Source organism: Trichomycterus rosablanca, chromosome 13, assembly GCF_030014385.1.
Source record: "Trichomycterus rosablanca isolate fTriRos1 chromosome 13, fTriRos1.hap1, whole genome shotgun sequence".
Classification (NCBI taxonomy): Eukaryota; Metazoa; Chordata; class Actinopteri; order Siluriformes; family Trichomycteridae; genus Trichomycterus; species Trichomycterus rosablanca.
In genome coordinates, this window is record NC_086000.1 from 18,101,441 (window position 1) to 18,117,544 (window position 16,104).

A 16,104-nucleotide genomic window follows, 5' to 3' on the forward strand; every position below is an offset into this window, starting at 1 on the left:
TTGGGTAACTTTTCCTTCAATTATGAAACAATAATTAAAAACTTTGTTTTTTACGCTTACTCAGAATGTCTGCGTTTTCAAATTTTAAATGAATTTGAAACATTGTTAGTATATACTCACTGGGGCATATTTCCAACTAAAAGTATTTTTCCTTTAAAACAATCCAGTATTTCCAAACAAAGTCTTTAAATAAGGATTGAAAGATCAGGAAAAGTTAAATAAAATGTTACAATAGCTTTTTGTTTGCACAAGTACAATAAATGTACAATAATTATATTATAACAAAAAAAATCTAATAAAAGTATTAGCTTTTATCATTAATACATTTTTTCAACAGAATTATCAATGTAAATCTTAAAAAGCCCCATGGGATGCAACCACATAAATATTTGTGGTTAAAATCATGTAAGGTTACATAACAGTTTGTAGCGGTTATGTTGCATAATAGATTAAAATTCTAGAAGCTGACACTGTAAAATAAACCAGCATTTGCAAAACAGGCTACAGATTGGTACAGGACCACTGCTCACCGTCTACTAAAGGTACAAAAATCCTGTTAGTTGTGCTGCATGACTGTCAAGTTTTTTAATGTCCTGTCATTTGGATGCTCATGCGAGCACATCAGACAATACATCGGAAGCTAAAAGGAGGGGCAAAAATCTAAACCAAAAGATAAAACTAAATAAATAAAAATAATGCATGTCATAAACCCATATATTAAAGTAGTTGATGATCACACAGTCAAGTTTATTTAGCTCTTACATTCAGAAAACCTTCTGTAATTACAAGTGACCTTCATGCAAACTGATGTTAGAAGAGAAATGTAATGACAAACCTTTACATGAATAAAAATAACATGCCAGTGTTAAATAAATGCTTTCTGTTTCAGCATTGTTGTGCTTTATCAGTACTGAGAACTGATTAAAATGCATTACAAAATTCAGACACTAAAGCCTAAAGTGTAATGGAAGGGCAAAACTACTGAATAATAAATGGAAAACTATTAATTCTTCATTCAGCTCCATGGAAAAGTCTGGAGGCTGTCAAATTTCTGCAGTCTGCTGACAAATGTGAATACCACTGCAAGTGAGAATAAAGTGGACATATCTGGTAATGCTGGTTGGCAATAACATGGAAAACAGTTTGGAGTAAAACAAAATAGGTTTAATGTTGTCAGAAAACCAACAAACAATAGGGCCCCATTAATCACTTACACTGATCTGTGGATCTAAATGAGTGTTTCTAAAGCTATGAAAGCCAAATCACTTGAAGTAATCTCACTAAACATTAAGGCATCATTCGAAAATGTCCCCCTATACGGTCTTTCACACACTTTTCATGGGTATATTGCAACTTAACGTCCCATGGTTGGCATGGTAACCGCTGGAGACTTAACTGTAGCATCCTCTGCCTTCCACTGCGAAGTAACGGTTTTGATCTGTGTGTAGAACTGGATGCCCTGCAAAGAGAAAATGACCGTAATGCTTACAAACACAGTACTGGTAATGAACCATTCTTCCCTCTTACATCATAAATGCAGTGGTTAGCAACCCAGCGTTTAGCAGCACAATAAACCATTTCATCAATCATCATCTTGCAAATTCCAGACGTAAACAACTGTCAAATTATATAACTCTGTGCATTTGATGGCACAGACATGGTCTGGCCCTGCTTTACGATAACGCTGCTGATGGGCTAGCATAATAGACTGCATTTCACAGAACATGACCGGCTGAAATATTTAGTTTTGGTTTATCCAGCCATTGTTTTAAATTGTCCATCCTGCAACTCTAATGATAAAGTATCTTTTACTATTCTCTAGTCTGGGGATGTTTTAGGTGTTTGCCATGGGTTGGAAAAATTTACCACAACAGCCACGAATCATCTTTTAAGAAAGAAACCAACCAACCAACAGACCAATTTTTAAATCTTGATCTAGCTTATACATATATTTTCAGTGACAACACCCCCTCCCCATTAATTTTGTTCTTTGTATTGTTAACACATTTGTCTATGCTGTATGACACATAATTAATACATATATAATAACAAATTCATATTTATAGTTGTCTTGCATAGTTGTACATGTCCAGGTGGTTTGTCTGTCTGTCAGCATTTTACTCTTTAGACTACCAGCAGAAATTGACTTACTTGTTTGCCATAAAAGTTGGTATCACCTCTAAAAGAGCCTCTGGAGCCAGTGAAGGAGAACATGGGCAGGGGAACTGGGATTGGAACATTCACTCCAATCTGTAAAAGGCAAAAGAGCAAAGAACAGACATGAGAACAAGACATCAGATGCCCTGAGGTTGCCCCTGCACCGTCATTGTCTCCCTCTCGCCAGACGCTAACACCCCAATGCCAGATAAGAGAGGAACACAACTGACAAATGCAAACATGTCTTTTCTACAGCTTGTATCTATCCTGCTCAGTAACATACATGGCTTATTGCTGCTGTATGTATAACCTTCAGCACTGGGCCAAAGCCATGGCTTTGCACCTGTACGACTGCATTTTCAGAGTAGCCAATTGTAGGACTTACCTAATTTTCAGTAGTTTTTTCCTCTTCCCACTTATTTGATTGAGAACATATGAGTAGTCACTTCACTCAAACCGCAGTTTACTGAAAGTGGAACCTTTGTTTTAACGATTGCGGCAAAACTATATATTGCTGCTCAGCCTAAATGCTGTGTATGGAAAGTGCTGAACAACCCGCTCATTGACTGACAACACCACAAAGCTGAAAGCCACAATCATTTGTATGTGTAGCCACCGAGAAAAGCAGCATATGCAGTGGATCACTAAACAAAACATTTTGTTACTTGAGCCAGGGAAGGACTGGAAATTAGCACAGGTTCTTGAAATGCTGAAGAATGCTGCTGTAGCAGTGAGACCATCAGGCTAAAGGGAGTGGGTAGGGGTGGTGTTCGTTTTTTAGAGGAGACAGAGGGGAAGGTGAAAACAAGAGCGACAGCAAAGGGTTCTTCTTGTGCAATGAGGGTTTGGAGACTGGTTCAGCACATGAACCTGCGCCATGTGAATAGCAAACACAGGGCACAGCTGCAAGCCGCACACAAACAAACTGGGTATAGGTGTGCCATTTTTCCACAACCGGCAGATCAACACGTTGCAAGGAATCCCTTTTGAATGCAGTTTCAGAACGGCTACAAGCTAAATATTTTTAAGCAGCACAGTGTTTTGATTAAACAGCACATATTTGCTTTGGGCTATTTGATGATTGCATGCTTTGTGGCAACAGCAGGATTTTTCCTTGTTGGATTCTTAGCTCACAGAAACAGGGTAAACCCTCACTTGGAAATCTGATTTTCCAAGAGTGTTTGGTCGAGGTCTTGACTAGCTGGGTCACATATGGCAACTAACTTTGGAAAACAGACAGACGCCAAAGGGATTTTACACATTATATTTATGTCAAGTTATAATATTGACTCCTGACCAAGTTTGCCTAGCACATATGACAGCATTTTCAGGAAGCATAAAGGCTGTAGCTTCAACTATTTGTTTTTCTTTAAGTAAAAAAAAAAAAAAACTTGTGAAAGGTGCTTATACAACACAAACTTCTATTGCAAAAACAGCTGTTTTTTTATTAGCTTACTCCTATATTAAACTGAAAACAAAACAATGCAATAAACAATATTTAAAGCTAATTCTAAATTTCATACCTGACCTGTTGACCACTGTGCACTTCATAATGCACCACAAATTTTTTAGGATACAGGCCTGGGCTGCAGGTAGGCCAGTCTAGTACCTATCCTCCAATTACACATCCATGCTGCTGTAATGTGTATAATATGACTTGGTGCTGTTATGTGAAAATAAGCATGGACATCTCTGAAATCTAATGTAAAACCAACAGCCATGGTATTTTAGCCATGACATTTTCCTGCCATTTTCATTTTCTTATATTTCATACAGACATATTAACCATAATAACAGATTATCCAGATTAACCATAAAGAAATAATTCTGTAGACATTAGCAGTTATTTGCATCAATACAAAAGTTCCTTACCTGGCCAACATCCACATCATGGGTGTATTTGCGAGCTACAGCTCCATTGGTGGTAAAGATGGCGGTTCCGTTGCCATATGGGTTTTTATTGACAATATCGATAGCTTCGTCCAAGGTGTCAACCTCTAACACCACCAGTACAGGCCCAAAGATCTCTTCCTTATAACACTGCATGTCTGTCTGGAGGTCAGAAATAATAAGAGTCAACACCAGACATTTAATAGTTTGTACTACTATAATCACGATTAAGTTATATTGTATATATAGTTCATAAACAGTGCTAGAAAAGTAACTGAAATCACAAAATCCCTATTAAAAATAAAAGAATCGAGTTAAATTCAGGTTTTTACTGGCAGAGCGTCAGGTTGTTTCCATTCTTAAAATTTTAGAGGTTGTGGTTCATAAGAACAAGGCCAAACATCAGACACTGGGGACAACAGAGCCAGAAACATAGAGAGAGCAAAAACTGACTCTCCACTGACAACCGACTCATTAGAATGTCACTCAACAATCAAAGGATGACATCAAGCTGGGGTAAAGTGCATGGTGAGGATGGTAGGTTGATTTCTGAACTCTGTTGGCTTTCATAGTCAAAGTCAAAACATTAGAGAACAACTCACTGTTACATTACTGATGATGGTGGGTCCCACAAAGTTGCCCTTCTCATAACCTTTGACGTTTACATTCCTGCCATCGAGCAGCAGAGAGGCACCTTCATCAATTCCGCTCTGGATCAATGAGTTGACACGTTCCTTGGCTTGAGGGGTGATCAGGGGTCCAACATCTGCACCTGGCTGGTCACCTGAAAGCAAAACATATAAATAAACAATAAATAAAGAATAAGACTAATGTAGAATTGACAGAATTCACTACAAACAGCACATGTAGCAATTTTAACCCATTTATATTATTTCAGCACACTTTGTTTTTACTTATAAAAATTGAAGTCTGTATGTATAAAAATGACCATGAAAGACAGTAAGGCCATTTGTAATTACAGCTTTCTTTGTCAAACTTGATGAGACAGACAAGACAAGGAAAGAAAAAAACAAATCTTTAGATGGTAATGATACTTATTTAACCCACACAGGTAAAACAGAAGAACCCTGCGTTCTTACTAGCAAGCAACAGCTGACCATTCATTTCTTTGCAAGTGCAGAATACTGTAGAGCCACAATTTAGTTTCTACACATTTAATACGTGTGCTTGAAAATAAGTTTAAATACAGTAACTGCTCTCTTTTCCATTCAACAAAGTTTTACAGTAATATGAATGAATCACGCAGTAAGGTTTATTCATTTAGAATGGCATAGTAGAATTTAGAAATGCATGTTCATAGAGTCCACAGATTTTTCAGTCACATTATTTATGTTTAAATTAGTTGAGCCCACTGGATTTTATACCTGCTGGATACAATGACCTGGCAAATGCTTGCCCCATGGAAAGGATCACCACAAGCAACAACAATAATGGCTTGCTACACATCCACAAAACACCAACATGAATGAATATCAGCAACTTGAAGTCAGACTTTGGCCTAAATACAGAGTAAAACACTTAACTCTGTAACAAAATGTGAAGCTAATCTAACACTGTTGTACATTATGATCTTATTAGCCTACAGGTCACAGAAATTAGAAAATTAATGATTTGGTTGAAGATTTTTGTGCATGTCCGAAATAACCAGAAACCTTCTAAAGATCAGTCATGGAGGCAGAGAGTAATAAAATACTGGTTAAAATTAAATAGTGGGTCTGAAGTTATAGATTATTAATTATTTATTTTTGCAGAGAATTGGTATGAGAATTTAAAAAAAGTGACTGATTAAAAAAAGGGACTGATTAAATTAAATTTAAAAATAGACTAATGTCAAATTTATTAACGAACACACAGGTTTAAAAGTATTTTGTGTGGTGTCAGTGGCCTTTGTTGGATGTTTAAATAAAGGCATTTAAAGTCCAAGTCAACTTCCATTTTAAAAGTTGATTCCTGATAGAAATAAAAAACACACATCCCTAGCATAGATGATCCATCGCATGTATATATGCACTACAGTAATGTTAGCTGTTCTTGGCTTTATGTGGGACTTCCACTTTCCAAAACAAAGCTTTAGACAATATTAAGTTTCAGTTTTTCAATTTCATCCTTAATTTAGACAGCTTGAAGCCCTTTCATCTGCCCATCCCACAATCACCATTTCTAGTTTGTGCCATGAAGAAATTGAGCCTCTCGCCTTGGGTGCACTGAATGCGCAGCTGGGATGGTCAGGAAGCAGTACAGTGTGGTCAGAAAGGCTTGGGTGGTCTACTGGAAGGTACTGAGCGGATAAACCACATGGCATGAAGAAATGATGACATAGGGTAGAGTGAACAGCGAGTAAAAAAGGACTGAAAGTGGATAACGGAAAAAGTAATTCTAATGGTTTTGATGAATGATTCATGTAGAAAAAACTGTTCATAAAACCTCCTAGCACCGTACAGAGTGGTAGGTGAAAACGCTATGAATGAAGAGAAAATTCTAACAGTACACACAATCCAGTCACATTGAGAAAGCACTTGAAACGATATTGAAGTACCTGCATTAACACGTAGGTTTTTAGAACGCTCCACTAGTTCAGGCAGCCAGTTGCGGGCCTCTCCTACCAGGATGGCAGTGGAAAGTGCCATGCACCGTTGGCCAGCTGCTCCGAATGCAGCGCCCACCAGCTGGTTCAATGTGTTCTCCTTATTAGCATCTGGCATTACCACACCATGGTTCTTTGCACCCTGGTAAAAACACAAATGGCAAAAAGACATCAATTCTGTAATTACACTTAAGGATAAATTATCTTTAGACAAGAAATATAAAGGCTTAAGGAAGAAGTTGCAGCAGTTGCACCCGGCAGGCTGAGCACCTACACAAACAACGATTGGCTGTTGTTCAAGGGGGGTGTCTGAGGAGATTCCTCATATCTGATGCAATTACGATCTCTGCTGGCTGATTGATGGCACCTACACAAAGACAATGGGTAATGGGGATCAGGGTGTGTCTCTCCGTACATAAAGCTGAACCACATATGAACTCGCCTCGTGGGGGTGAAAAAATGCAGTCGGCTACTCCACACATGTTGAAAGGGGGAGTGTGTTAGTCACAGCTCCTCCAGTCAGAGTGGAGGGCAACATCAGTAGAGAGGAAGCGTAATGCAATCTGGTAACTGAATACAACTAAATTGGGAGGAAAATTAGGAGGATTGGGAGGAAAAAAAGTGCAATTAATACACATAACTGTGTCATATTATGGCATGATCGGTGTCAAATTGTAGTACAAGTAATGAGGTGAAAGTGTCACAACACACTGTGTATGTTTAGTCAAAATTGCCATGCTAACTAATTTCCTCTGTCAAATGCACCTACAATGCAGGTAGCTGAACTGGACATTGGAGCAATAAAAAAAATAAATAAATAAAATAAATAAATAAAAATAAACAACGATAAGTGGCCAGACAAACCCCATTTTCTTCCAAATCATGTGAACAGCCGGGTATGTGTACATTGTTTGCCTTTGGAAAAGATGGCACCAGGACACATCGTAAAACGATCTCTGTGTGAATACAGTACAAATTAAGGACCTGCTTGTAATGTTCTGGTCGTAGACACCAAAAGCCTCTTTCAGATCCTATCTTTTGGGGTCCATGTCTTGGCAAGGCAAAGATGCTTTGACAGCATATTAGGTGGGTGGTCCTAATGCTATGGCTTATCAGTGTACAGTATATGGGTACAAAACTAACTATCACAAACTTCTTACAGCGTCACTGGTGTGTCTATGGGTATGCAATCTATTTTCATGCTGACTTTCTGTTGGTTGGGGTCATCTAATTTAAATTATACATAATTTTGAGTTGTAAAATACTGAATCAGGGATGCACTCGGATGCACTCAGACAGGCATTCATTTCATGTCTGATGCTGCCACCCAGTGGCTAAAACCTGTAAAGTGACAAAGTTACTTAAGAGGTAAGTCAGTAAATCATTTAGGCTGCATGCACTATTTACGATATACATGCACAGCGTCCTGGTTAACAGCAGTAAGTTCACCAGGTCTGGATATTATGCTGTGTCTCTAAACAGTGCAGTTGCTGGAACCAGTTAACCGTTTTAAGAACCCAGTCTCTTGTTAGGGACTTCTCCATTGGTTTGACAGCTTATGCATTATGTAAGTAGATGTGGCAAAGAGAACTCTTAGTTATTTAGATAATTTACGCAGTGTTTATATTCTCACCAGTCTATAGTCCTTGTCAAGTGTTGTTCTTATATGTCATTATCTATCTATCTATCTATCTATCTATCTATCTATCTATCTATCTATCTATCTATCTATCTATCTATCTATCTATCTATCTATCTATCTATCTATCTATCTATCTATCTATAAGAAATTGAGGATCGTTTTCATTTTGGCTTGGTTAAAGATTTTTTTTCATAGTCTTAGGTACTGCTATAGACTGTCATTCTTGTAAGTATTTAGGGCATTCAGTCATTATGTGTTTGATGGGGCAAAGTTGAAGGTCAGGCTCCAATTACAGATTTTACAGTAAACTTATTCACCATCTATACACAAGCGCTCATGTATCTCAGATTACTGGAATCACTGGGTGCAATGCAGTAACACATCTGGGCAGGAACTCTGGACACATCTAGACATATCCCACCCCTTCCCCCTTCCCAAACAAAGCCAATCACTTCTGCATGTAGACTGACCAGCCTATAACAACAGAGGAGATTTGAATCCTGAATCACAGTGGTAGTGGACAAATGTAATTTAGCACTGTGCCACCAGAGCACTTAAAATTTAACATAATTTCAAAGATTTTGTCAAAAATATTTTACATAATTTATATAAAAGATCAGTACTGTCATAGATATTACTGCAGAACAAAATATAGAGGGTTTATAGGATTGATTGATTGATTGAGTACTTTATTATTTCCCGAAGGGAAATTGTGGTGTGGACTAACCATGTTGGATTGAACTCTCTTGCCATGTTTGGAGCCTCTCTCATAGATGTACTCTCCAGCCTGGTTGGAACCCACAAAGCTGATAGCCTTTATAGCAGGATGATCACAGATAAAGTTCACAGCTGCAAACAAAAAAAAAAAAAAGCCCTTAATTTCACAAATCATTCAGCCTTCTAGTGCCTCTGAAAGGATTATTTATTATTCATTTTATTTTATCACTGTTCCATCCTGAAACACTGGGCACAATGTAGAAACACACCACAGACAGGACATTAATCCATCCCCTCCCCTCAAACACAGCCAATCATATATTTATGTAGACTACCTAGTGGGTAATAGCACCGCTGGAGATTAAAACCCTGAATGCCTGCAGCAGTGGGCTAGCACTATTTACAGAACATCTGCACAACCTGAGCGTGCCCACATAAGTATCAGTGCATGGGAAAAAGGCAGGAGCAATGCATGACTGCACATTGTTTTAAACCATGTACTGACTATAATGAGAGTCAAAGTTTTAAAGTCTGAATTTATAATTTCTTCATTTTGTTGATTCTGTTGAACCATATTATTGATTAAATTATCAGTCTCAATTACAGGAAAAGATTCTGTCAAATCAATAATCAACTGTTATGAAAAAAATATTACAGGTACCATTATAAGTCTATTTTATAAATGTTTATAAAACTTGAATGCTAAATGCACAAATCAGAATATAACATCTTTAGCTACATCACCCAGCCTGTGTCAGCATTTGCTGTGCTGTGTGTGCTGCTCATACCATTATGTTGGCCATGAATGATGTTGAGGGTGCCATCTGGAGCTCCAGCATCCTGCAGTAGTTTAGCCAGCATCATAGCACATCCAGGAACTCGCTCTGAAGGCTTCATCAAGTATGTGTTACCGCACACCATACCCATAGGGAACATCCAAAGAGGGATCATGGCAGGAAAGTTAAAAGGGGCAATGCCAGCACAGACACCAATGGGTAGCCGGTATGTGTAGGTGTCCATATCTTTAGTGATAGAGGGCAGAGTCTCTCCCAGCATGAGAGATGTGATGCTACATGTATGCTCTACCACCTCTGGAAATAGAAAGATGGAGAAGCATTACTAACACAAGTATTTATGTTCAGTCATCATGTATTTTGGTGCCCACATGAGAATGGCTATACTTCCAGACTGTTATTCTTCATGGTAAAAAAAACAAGTGGCCTATGAAATCTGAAACTTTGTGTTTTTTAAACAATTTATCATTTATATTCATGACCCAATTCGGGACATTAAATAGTTTTAAACATTCTTGTTGTACTTCAGGGTCTTTAATTCCCAGCTCTTACACCCTTCAGACTATGACCCGGAAAACACTGCTTTCTTTAAGAATGTCCAATTTTAATAAATGCTCTTTATAATAAAGTGGGAGGCAAGAATATTGTAAATAATTGATGTCTTACACCATCTAGCACATACAAAATTGTGAAAGGATTCAGGGAATCTGGAGAAATCTCAGTCAGTGTAAAGCAGGGCCGAAAACCACAGTTAAATTTGTGTGACCTTCGAGCCTTCAGACAGCATTGCATGTAAAACTGTCATGCTACTGTGTTAAATATAGCCACATGGGTCAAGCTAATCTCAGATGGACTAATATACAATAGAAATGTTTGCTAAGGTCTGATGATCCCATGTTAAAGCTTTTTATTACACACAGCATTAGAAAGAATCAGACAACAGTGAATGAAGACAAGAAAAAAATTCCACCTGCAAAACTGCAACAAAAAGAATCCTCATATCCAAACCATTACACTTATTTAGGAAAGGTAATGAAACAGTGGTAAACATGCCCATGGCCTAACTTTAAGCGTGTTCTAGGCATCTAATTAATAATTTGTTTATATTTACAAAATATTCCAACTTAGTCAGCAAAAACATTGGAAATCGTTTTGTACTTTTGTCAGTTAAATAAAGGTTCAAGACAATTAACAAATTGTCTTTTTTCAAAACACCCCAACTTTTTCAGAAATGTAATTTGTAATTGAGATAGTAACTTTATTTAGGAATATTGTTCCATTATTACTGTAGTTTGTTTAATTCTTAACACCATGTCAGCCTATATGGCTATTATCATGGCTAGCTAATAGATTGTCTTTAATTGTCAAAGTGGTGGGTAGATTTGCTTTTTTTTTTCTTTACCTGTGCTTATGGTGATTAGAGTGTTTGTGAAACTATGAGGTTGTATATTACTGTAGTTAATACAGACTAACCACAATATATACTGTATAGACTGAACACAAAGTCTACCGTGTCCTAATTTAAATATCTGGCCCTTTAAAACTTTGATCTGTTAGACTTACGCAATCCTCTGAACACGTCACCCTCAGCGTCTGCCAGTGTTTTACCCTGTTCCAGAGTGATCAGCTTAGCCAGCTCTTTCTATATTACATACAACAGTGAGAAAAGTTAAGCATCATTGCCAGGATAGTATACAATTATAAATAAAATTAAATTGTGACCATTTGACTGAGCCTACCTCAGTTGTTTAAACTATTCAATTACCCAAAACAAAATACTCTCAAGTAATTCTGACATGAGAAAACTGAAAACCTGCCTTATCAATAAGGTAAATGGCACCATTATACAAAACTTACAATGTTGTCTTTAATAAGCTGCTGGTAGCGGAGGAAAATCTGCTGGCGTGTCAGAATGGACGTCTCAGACCAGGAGTGAAAGGCACGCGAGCATGAGTTCACAGCAGCTAGCATCTCCTCCTGTGTGGCCTTAGGGACTCGACCAATTACCTCATTGGTGGCCTGAGCAAAAATAAAAATTAGTCATCTATGACTTCCTCTTTTCCAGGTTAAACAGTGCATGGCTAAAACTATGTAGACATTTTATATACATTATATGGGTCATTCCTACAATTCGGTGCCTTTTGTGTCCCCAGTATTGATTGTTGTATTTATTAAGTAAATTTTAAACAATACAATTTCAAAACATCTTACTGAAATTATTAACACTTTCAAATACTAAATACAATGTTTTCTACCCCCCCCCCCCCACCCCCCCAAAAAATAAAATGACTGTATACATACTGTTTTTATCTCTTAGATGCCAGAGGTTTTCCCATGTCCCCAGTGCTGTACATTCTGATTTAGTGATGGATACATGAGGTTTAATCATGAAAATATCTCAGTCTTTCAATACTGGCAGGTTTGCTTAAGTCCCTCTAAACCTTGGATTTTTTTTTTTTTTATGAGTTTCATTTTATTGCTGATTATAAGGATTTTTCACACGTCCCTCAAGTTGCTGTCCACCCTGTTATTTCTTACTACGGTCTCATAAAATGAAGAGCTGTTTTGCATACTGACATCATTTCCTGGCGCTCACATGATCTTTTTGGAGGGAAAACAACTGTGGAAGATGAGTGGCTAACTCCTCATTTTAATGTTGTTTATTCCACATTTTATCCTAAAAGTCTTATATGGTTAGCCATAACATGTCCACCCTGTTATGGGATATATGAGGAAAAGCAACATGATTTGATAATTTTAAAAATAATCAAAAAGCAGAGAATTATTTGTCTGAATTCACTTTTATGCTAGCATGGTTTTACTCACTCGCTATCTAATGGCTAATTTTATGTCAGAATGTCCACCCTGTTATGGTCCACCCTGTTACAACCTAATACGTAACAGGGTGGACGTCACAGTGTGTATGAGTGTACATGTGTAATTTAGCTTGACCAATATTAGTTTGGAAAAGTATAACATGTCCTTTTTATAATAAAACATGAAAAACAAATTAAAAGTTTTAAGGTCCAAAAGGCACCCAATCCCAGGAATGACCCATATACATTTTATATGGACATCCCAATCCAAATTTATTAATATGAAATGTGTGGATTTTGCCCTTGTTTTCCTCCACTGTATAGTAGCACAAATGTATTTGTCTATTATTTTATTAAAAAAAAAAAAGTGTCTGTTAATAGCAATATGAAGTCAGGGTGTTTGCATAATATTTGCCCTTGTTTTAGCACAGCTGATAATGGGAGTCTGATTATAAGGCACAAACTTTAAGTAACTGGTTACGCAGGGCAAAGAACAAACAGAAAACTTACAGCAGAAAAACTATAAAAGATGTCATAGTAATTACATTTATAATTTTACACTAGGAGAATATAATGCAGTTTGAATATACTGAAAGTTAAATGCTTTGTAACTGATAGCACTGCTAACAATAAACACTATTAATGTGCATAATACAGGTACTCACAGGATTGTGAATGTCTAACCATTCTGAACTCTTGGACTCTACAAACTTTCCATCAATAAACAGCTTGGTGGTTGGCTATGTAAAACAGAAGAAAATACAGATCATGAACACATATTAAAATCAATTAACACACAAACGGCTCTTTATGTATAAACCCCATACAACAGGTGCACTGGAGAGACAACAGCAATTTTTGGGAATGGTTTTGCAGGAGGTGACCACAATCAATTACTCTTCAATTACTACTTTTCCTTCATGACTGATTCTTCTCTAGTTTCGCATTCCGATTGTTTTTTTTGCCACTACCGGTAGCATGAAGCAGTATCTGCACCCCATTCAGGTTGCACAGGTAGTTTAGCACCTCCAGGATGGCACATCCATAGGGCATAATGCTTTAAAGCTTAAAACAAAAAATAAATAATAAATAAGTATTTACCACAGATGACGAGTAACTCATTCGTCCCATCCGAAGAGGAATCTAAAAAAAGATACTTATTAATTAATTAATTACCTTAAACTGTACATTCATTTAAAAGCACAATACACAGGACTTTTGCAAGGTTGCAAGAATAGTAATCCATTACAGACAGACACTGAAGACCTCTATCCCTGGAAGATTTTGTTTGACCCTGCCATGAAGAGGAGAAATGTTATGCCTTCAGTGGTTAAACTTAACCCTGGTCATAACTGGACTTTCCAGCAAGACCATGATCCCTAGCAAACTTCCACATCAACCAAAGCTTGGTTAAAGAATTGGTCCTGGACTATCCAGGAATGGCCTTTTAAGCCTCCAGATTTAAATTCCACAGAAAATCTTTGCTGGGATTTAAAGAAAGCAGTTACAGCCATCAAACTTTGGAAATTGGCAAGGTTCCATAAGATAGATGTCAGAAGCTTGTTTTCACTTACTGTAATCACTTTAGAGGTAATCAATACAAAAGGATGTTCCATGAAGTTTTGTTGATTTAATTCTCACACACATATATTCTATCAATTAATCACTTTAAGTGTTTGAACATTGTTGTAGACTCATAGTAGCAACATTTGCCCAAGTTTCCAGAGAACGCATTTGAGCTCTTGGTGTACCCTGAAAAGAACAGTTAACTGATTTATGATACTTAAATGGGGAGTCAATGTTTACACCAGTTTTCACTCTTCACTTCTACTCCAGTAAGTCCAGTATGCATCCTGTGGCCAAGGTCATGATGGTAGGATACGAATTAAAGCAGTACTAAGAGCCAGTAGTTAATACTGCAACAACAAAACTTGGATGCAAACTAAATTTGGTAAGGGATAGAAAAAGTTGCTATATTAAACCGTAACCGTTCATATGGTGTATCTTTAGTTTTTCATTATATGATTAAATCTTTAATTTGTTTTTTTATAATTTCATAGCTGTTTGTCCAGTTCTGTAGCACTCTATGGGATAATGTTGGTATGAGTGAATACCTGGGCTTGTGCAAAGAGGTATTCTGAGTGAATAATAAAATATTTGATTGAGTATGTTCAAGTCTTGGCAGTGTTCTTGTTTTGGGTTAAATTTCCCAGCACAGAGTTAAATATTATTCCACATATGTCATAACTTTCGCACATGCTACATTCATATGTTAATATATATGCTAATAGACAGAAATGTATTTCCTTGTTTATTTCCTATAGAGGATTTTGTGACTTAACTTCTGCATTAAACTATACAGTAGCTTTACCTGCTGTGAGTTATATAGTAGCATCAAGTTCATGACCTAACTGTGTGGTAATTACGAAAGTTTCGGTCGTGGTACTAAGCTTGACTCTTTAGGGGAGATAAAGACGGTTTCGTTTGTCAATGACATGCAGTTATTTACTGTCGATATTAATTATTACACAACTGCTTTAAATGCATATTTTTTTTTAAATTGTGTTTTAAAAAGATACTGAAACATTGTTTTCCAAAAAAAATAGGACGTTGGGAAACTTTCAATATTTTTAAGTTACCGCGCTAACATCAACAATGCACCTGTACTTAGACACTACACGATTTTAAAGCGTCAGCGAAGAGAAAATGCCATTATTCTACCACAAACGCAAACGCACAATCCAGTTTATCAGACTGTCATGAATCCACCAATACAGCGCATGCTTGTGCTATAAATAGCGCTTAATTTAGGCCCACTATTTAATACCTTACTGAGCGGTTTAGGACGCAACCAAACTCACGTCACTTTGCAGAAAGGAATAAGCTAACGTGGTAGTAACCTTGCAAACTTTTTACCCATGTTTAAACGTTTAATGTTTCTTACCCTCCTCTTGAGTACGGAACGCGTTAATGTCGCTGCCATGACTGAAGTTGGAGTTTTTGTGGTGGCTGTATTACCCCAGAAATTAATAATGCAAGGCTCCCCAGGTTACCCGGACAGGTAAACCTCTCTCCTATCTCAGTGCGACATTGAAAGAAGGCGGGATATCATGCTCCAGGACATATGATTGGCCAAGACCCGGATACACCTACCAGTTAAAGACCGGGATTGGTGAGTTTTACGGGGGATTAAACCAATTGTAAAATGGCTTGTTAGAGGACTCGCTACGGAGTTAGTAGGTGGGCAGTGATTGGTCCAGCAAACGGGTCACGACAAGCCATTAGCTGTGTCTCAATTCGCTTATCAATGAATTTGCTAGAATGCCAAATTATAAAACAAACGATTCTGTTTTTACACACTATTTAGTAAGATGTGCGCGGTTTGAGACGCAATCCCAAATATCGTCGTTTGTAACATAAAAGTTCTATAAAAATATAACAGAAATAATACTCAAGTAAATAGGATTACATTACATGTATTAC

The 16,104-nt window shown here is 37.2% G+C and overlaps 1 protein-coding gene across 3 annotated transcripts; it reads right to left on the reverse strand.

Annotated features, from left to right (window-relative positions):
- Positions 1-717: 717 nt before the first annotated feature.
- Positions 718-15,702, reverse strand: aldh6a1 (aldehyde dehydrogenase 6 family, member A1). Of its 3 annotated transcripts, none has more exons than XM_063007466.1 (12): positions 15,566-15,702; positions 13,723-13,764; positions 13,287-13,361; positions 11,663-11,824; positions 11,369-11,447; positions 9,800-10,102; positions 9,022-9,143; positions 6,605-6,794; positions 4,650-4,831; positions 4,030-4,209; positions 2,152-2,250; positions 718-1,459 (listed from the first exon to the last, which is right to left on the reverse strand). In XM_063007466.1, the coding sequence occupies exons 1-12, from the start codon at positions 15,602-15,604 to the stop codon at positions 1,355-1,357; spliced, it is 1,578 nt and encodes a 525-aa protein (XP_062863536.1). In that variant the 5' UTR covers positions 15,605-15,702; the 3' UTR covers positions 718-1,354. The 3 variants fall into 3 exon arrangements, with proteins under 3 accessions (XP_062863536.1, XP_062863537.1, XP_062863535.1); XM_063007467.1 differs by lacking the exon at positions 15,566-15,702 and adding an exon at positions 14,993-15,040; XM_063007465.1 differs by lacking the exon at positions 15,566-15,702 and adding an exon at positions 14,196-14,252.
- Between the last annotated feature and the right edge of the window lie 402 nt (positions 15,703-16,104).

Bases quoted from the DNA above. Each gene is read 5' to 3' on its own strand.
- aldh6a1 (XM_063007465.1), bottom strand. From the start codon at position 14,237: ATGGAACATCCTTTTGTATTGATTACCTCTAAAGTGATTACA. The intron at 11,825-13,286 runs GTGAGTACCTGT...ATTTTTGCTCAG, and splicing joins GGTTAGACATTCACAATCCT to GCCACCAATGAGGTAATTGG. The intron at 9,144-9,799 runs GTATGAGCAGCA...TTTTGTTTGCAG, and splicing joins CATTCATGGCCAACATAATG to CTGTGAACTTTATCTGTGAT.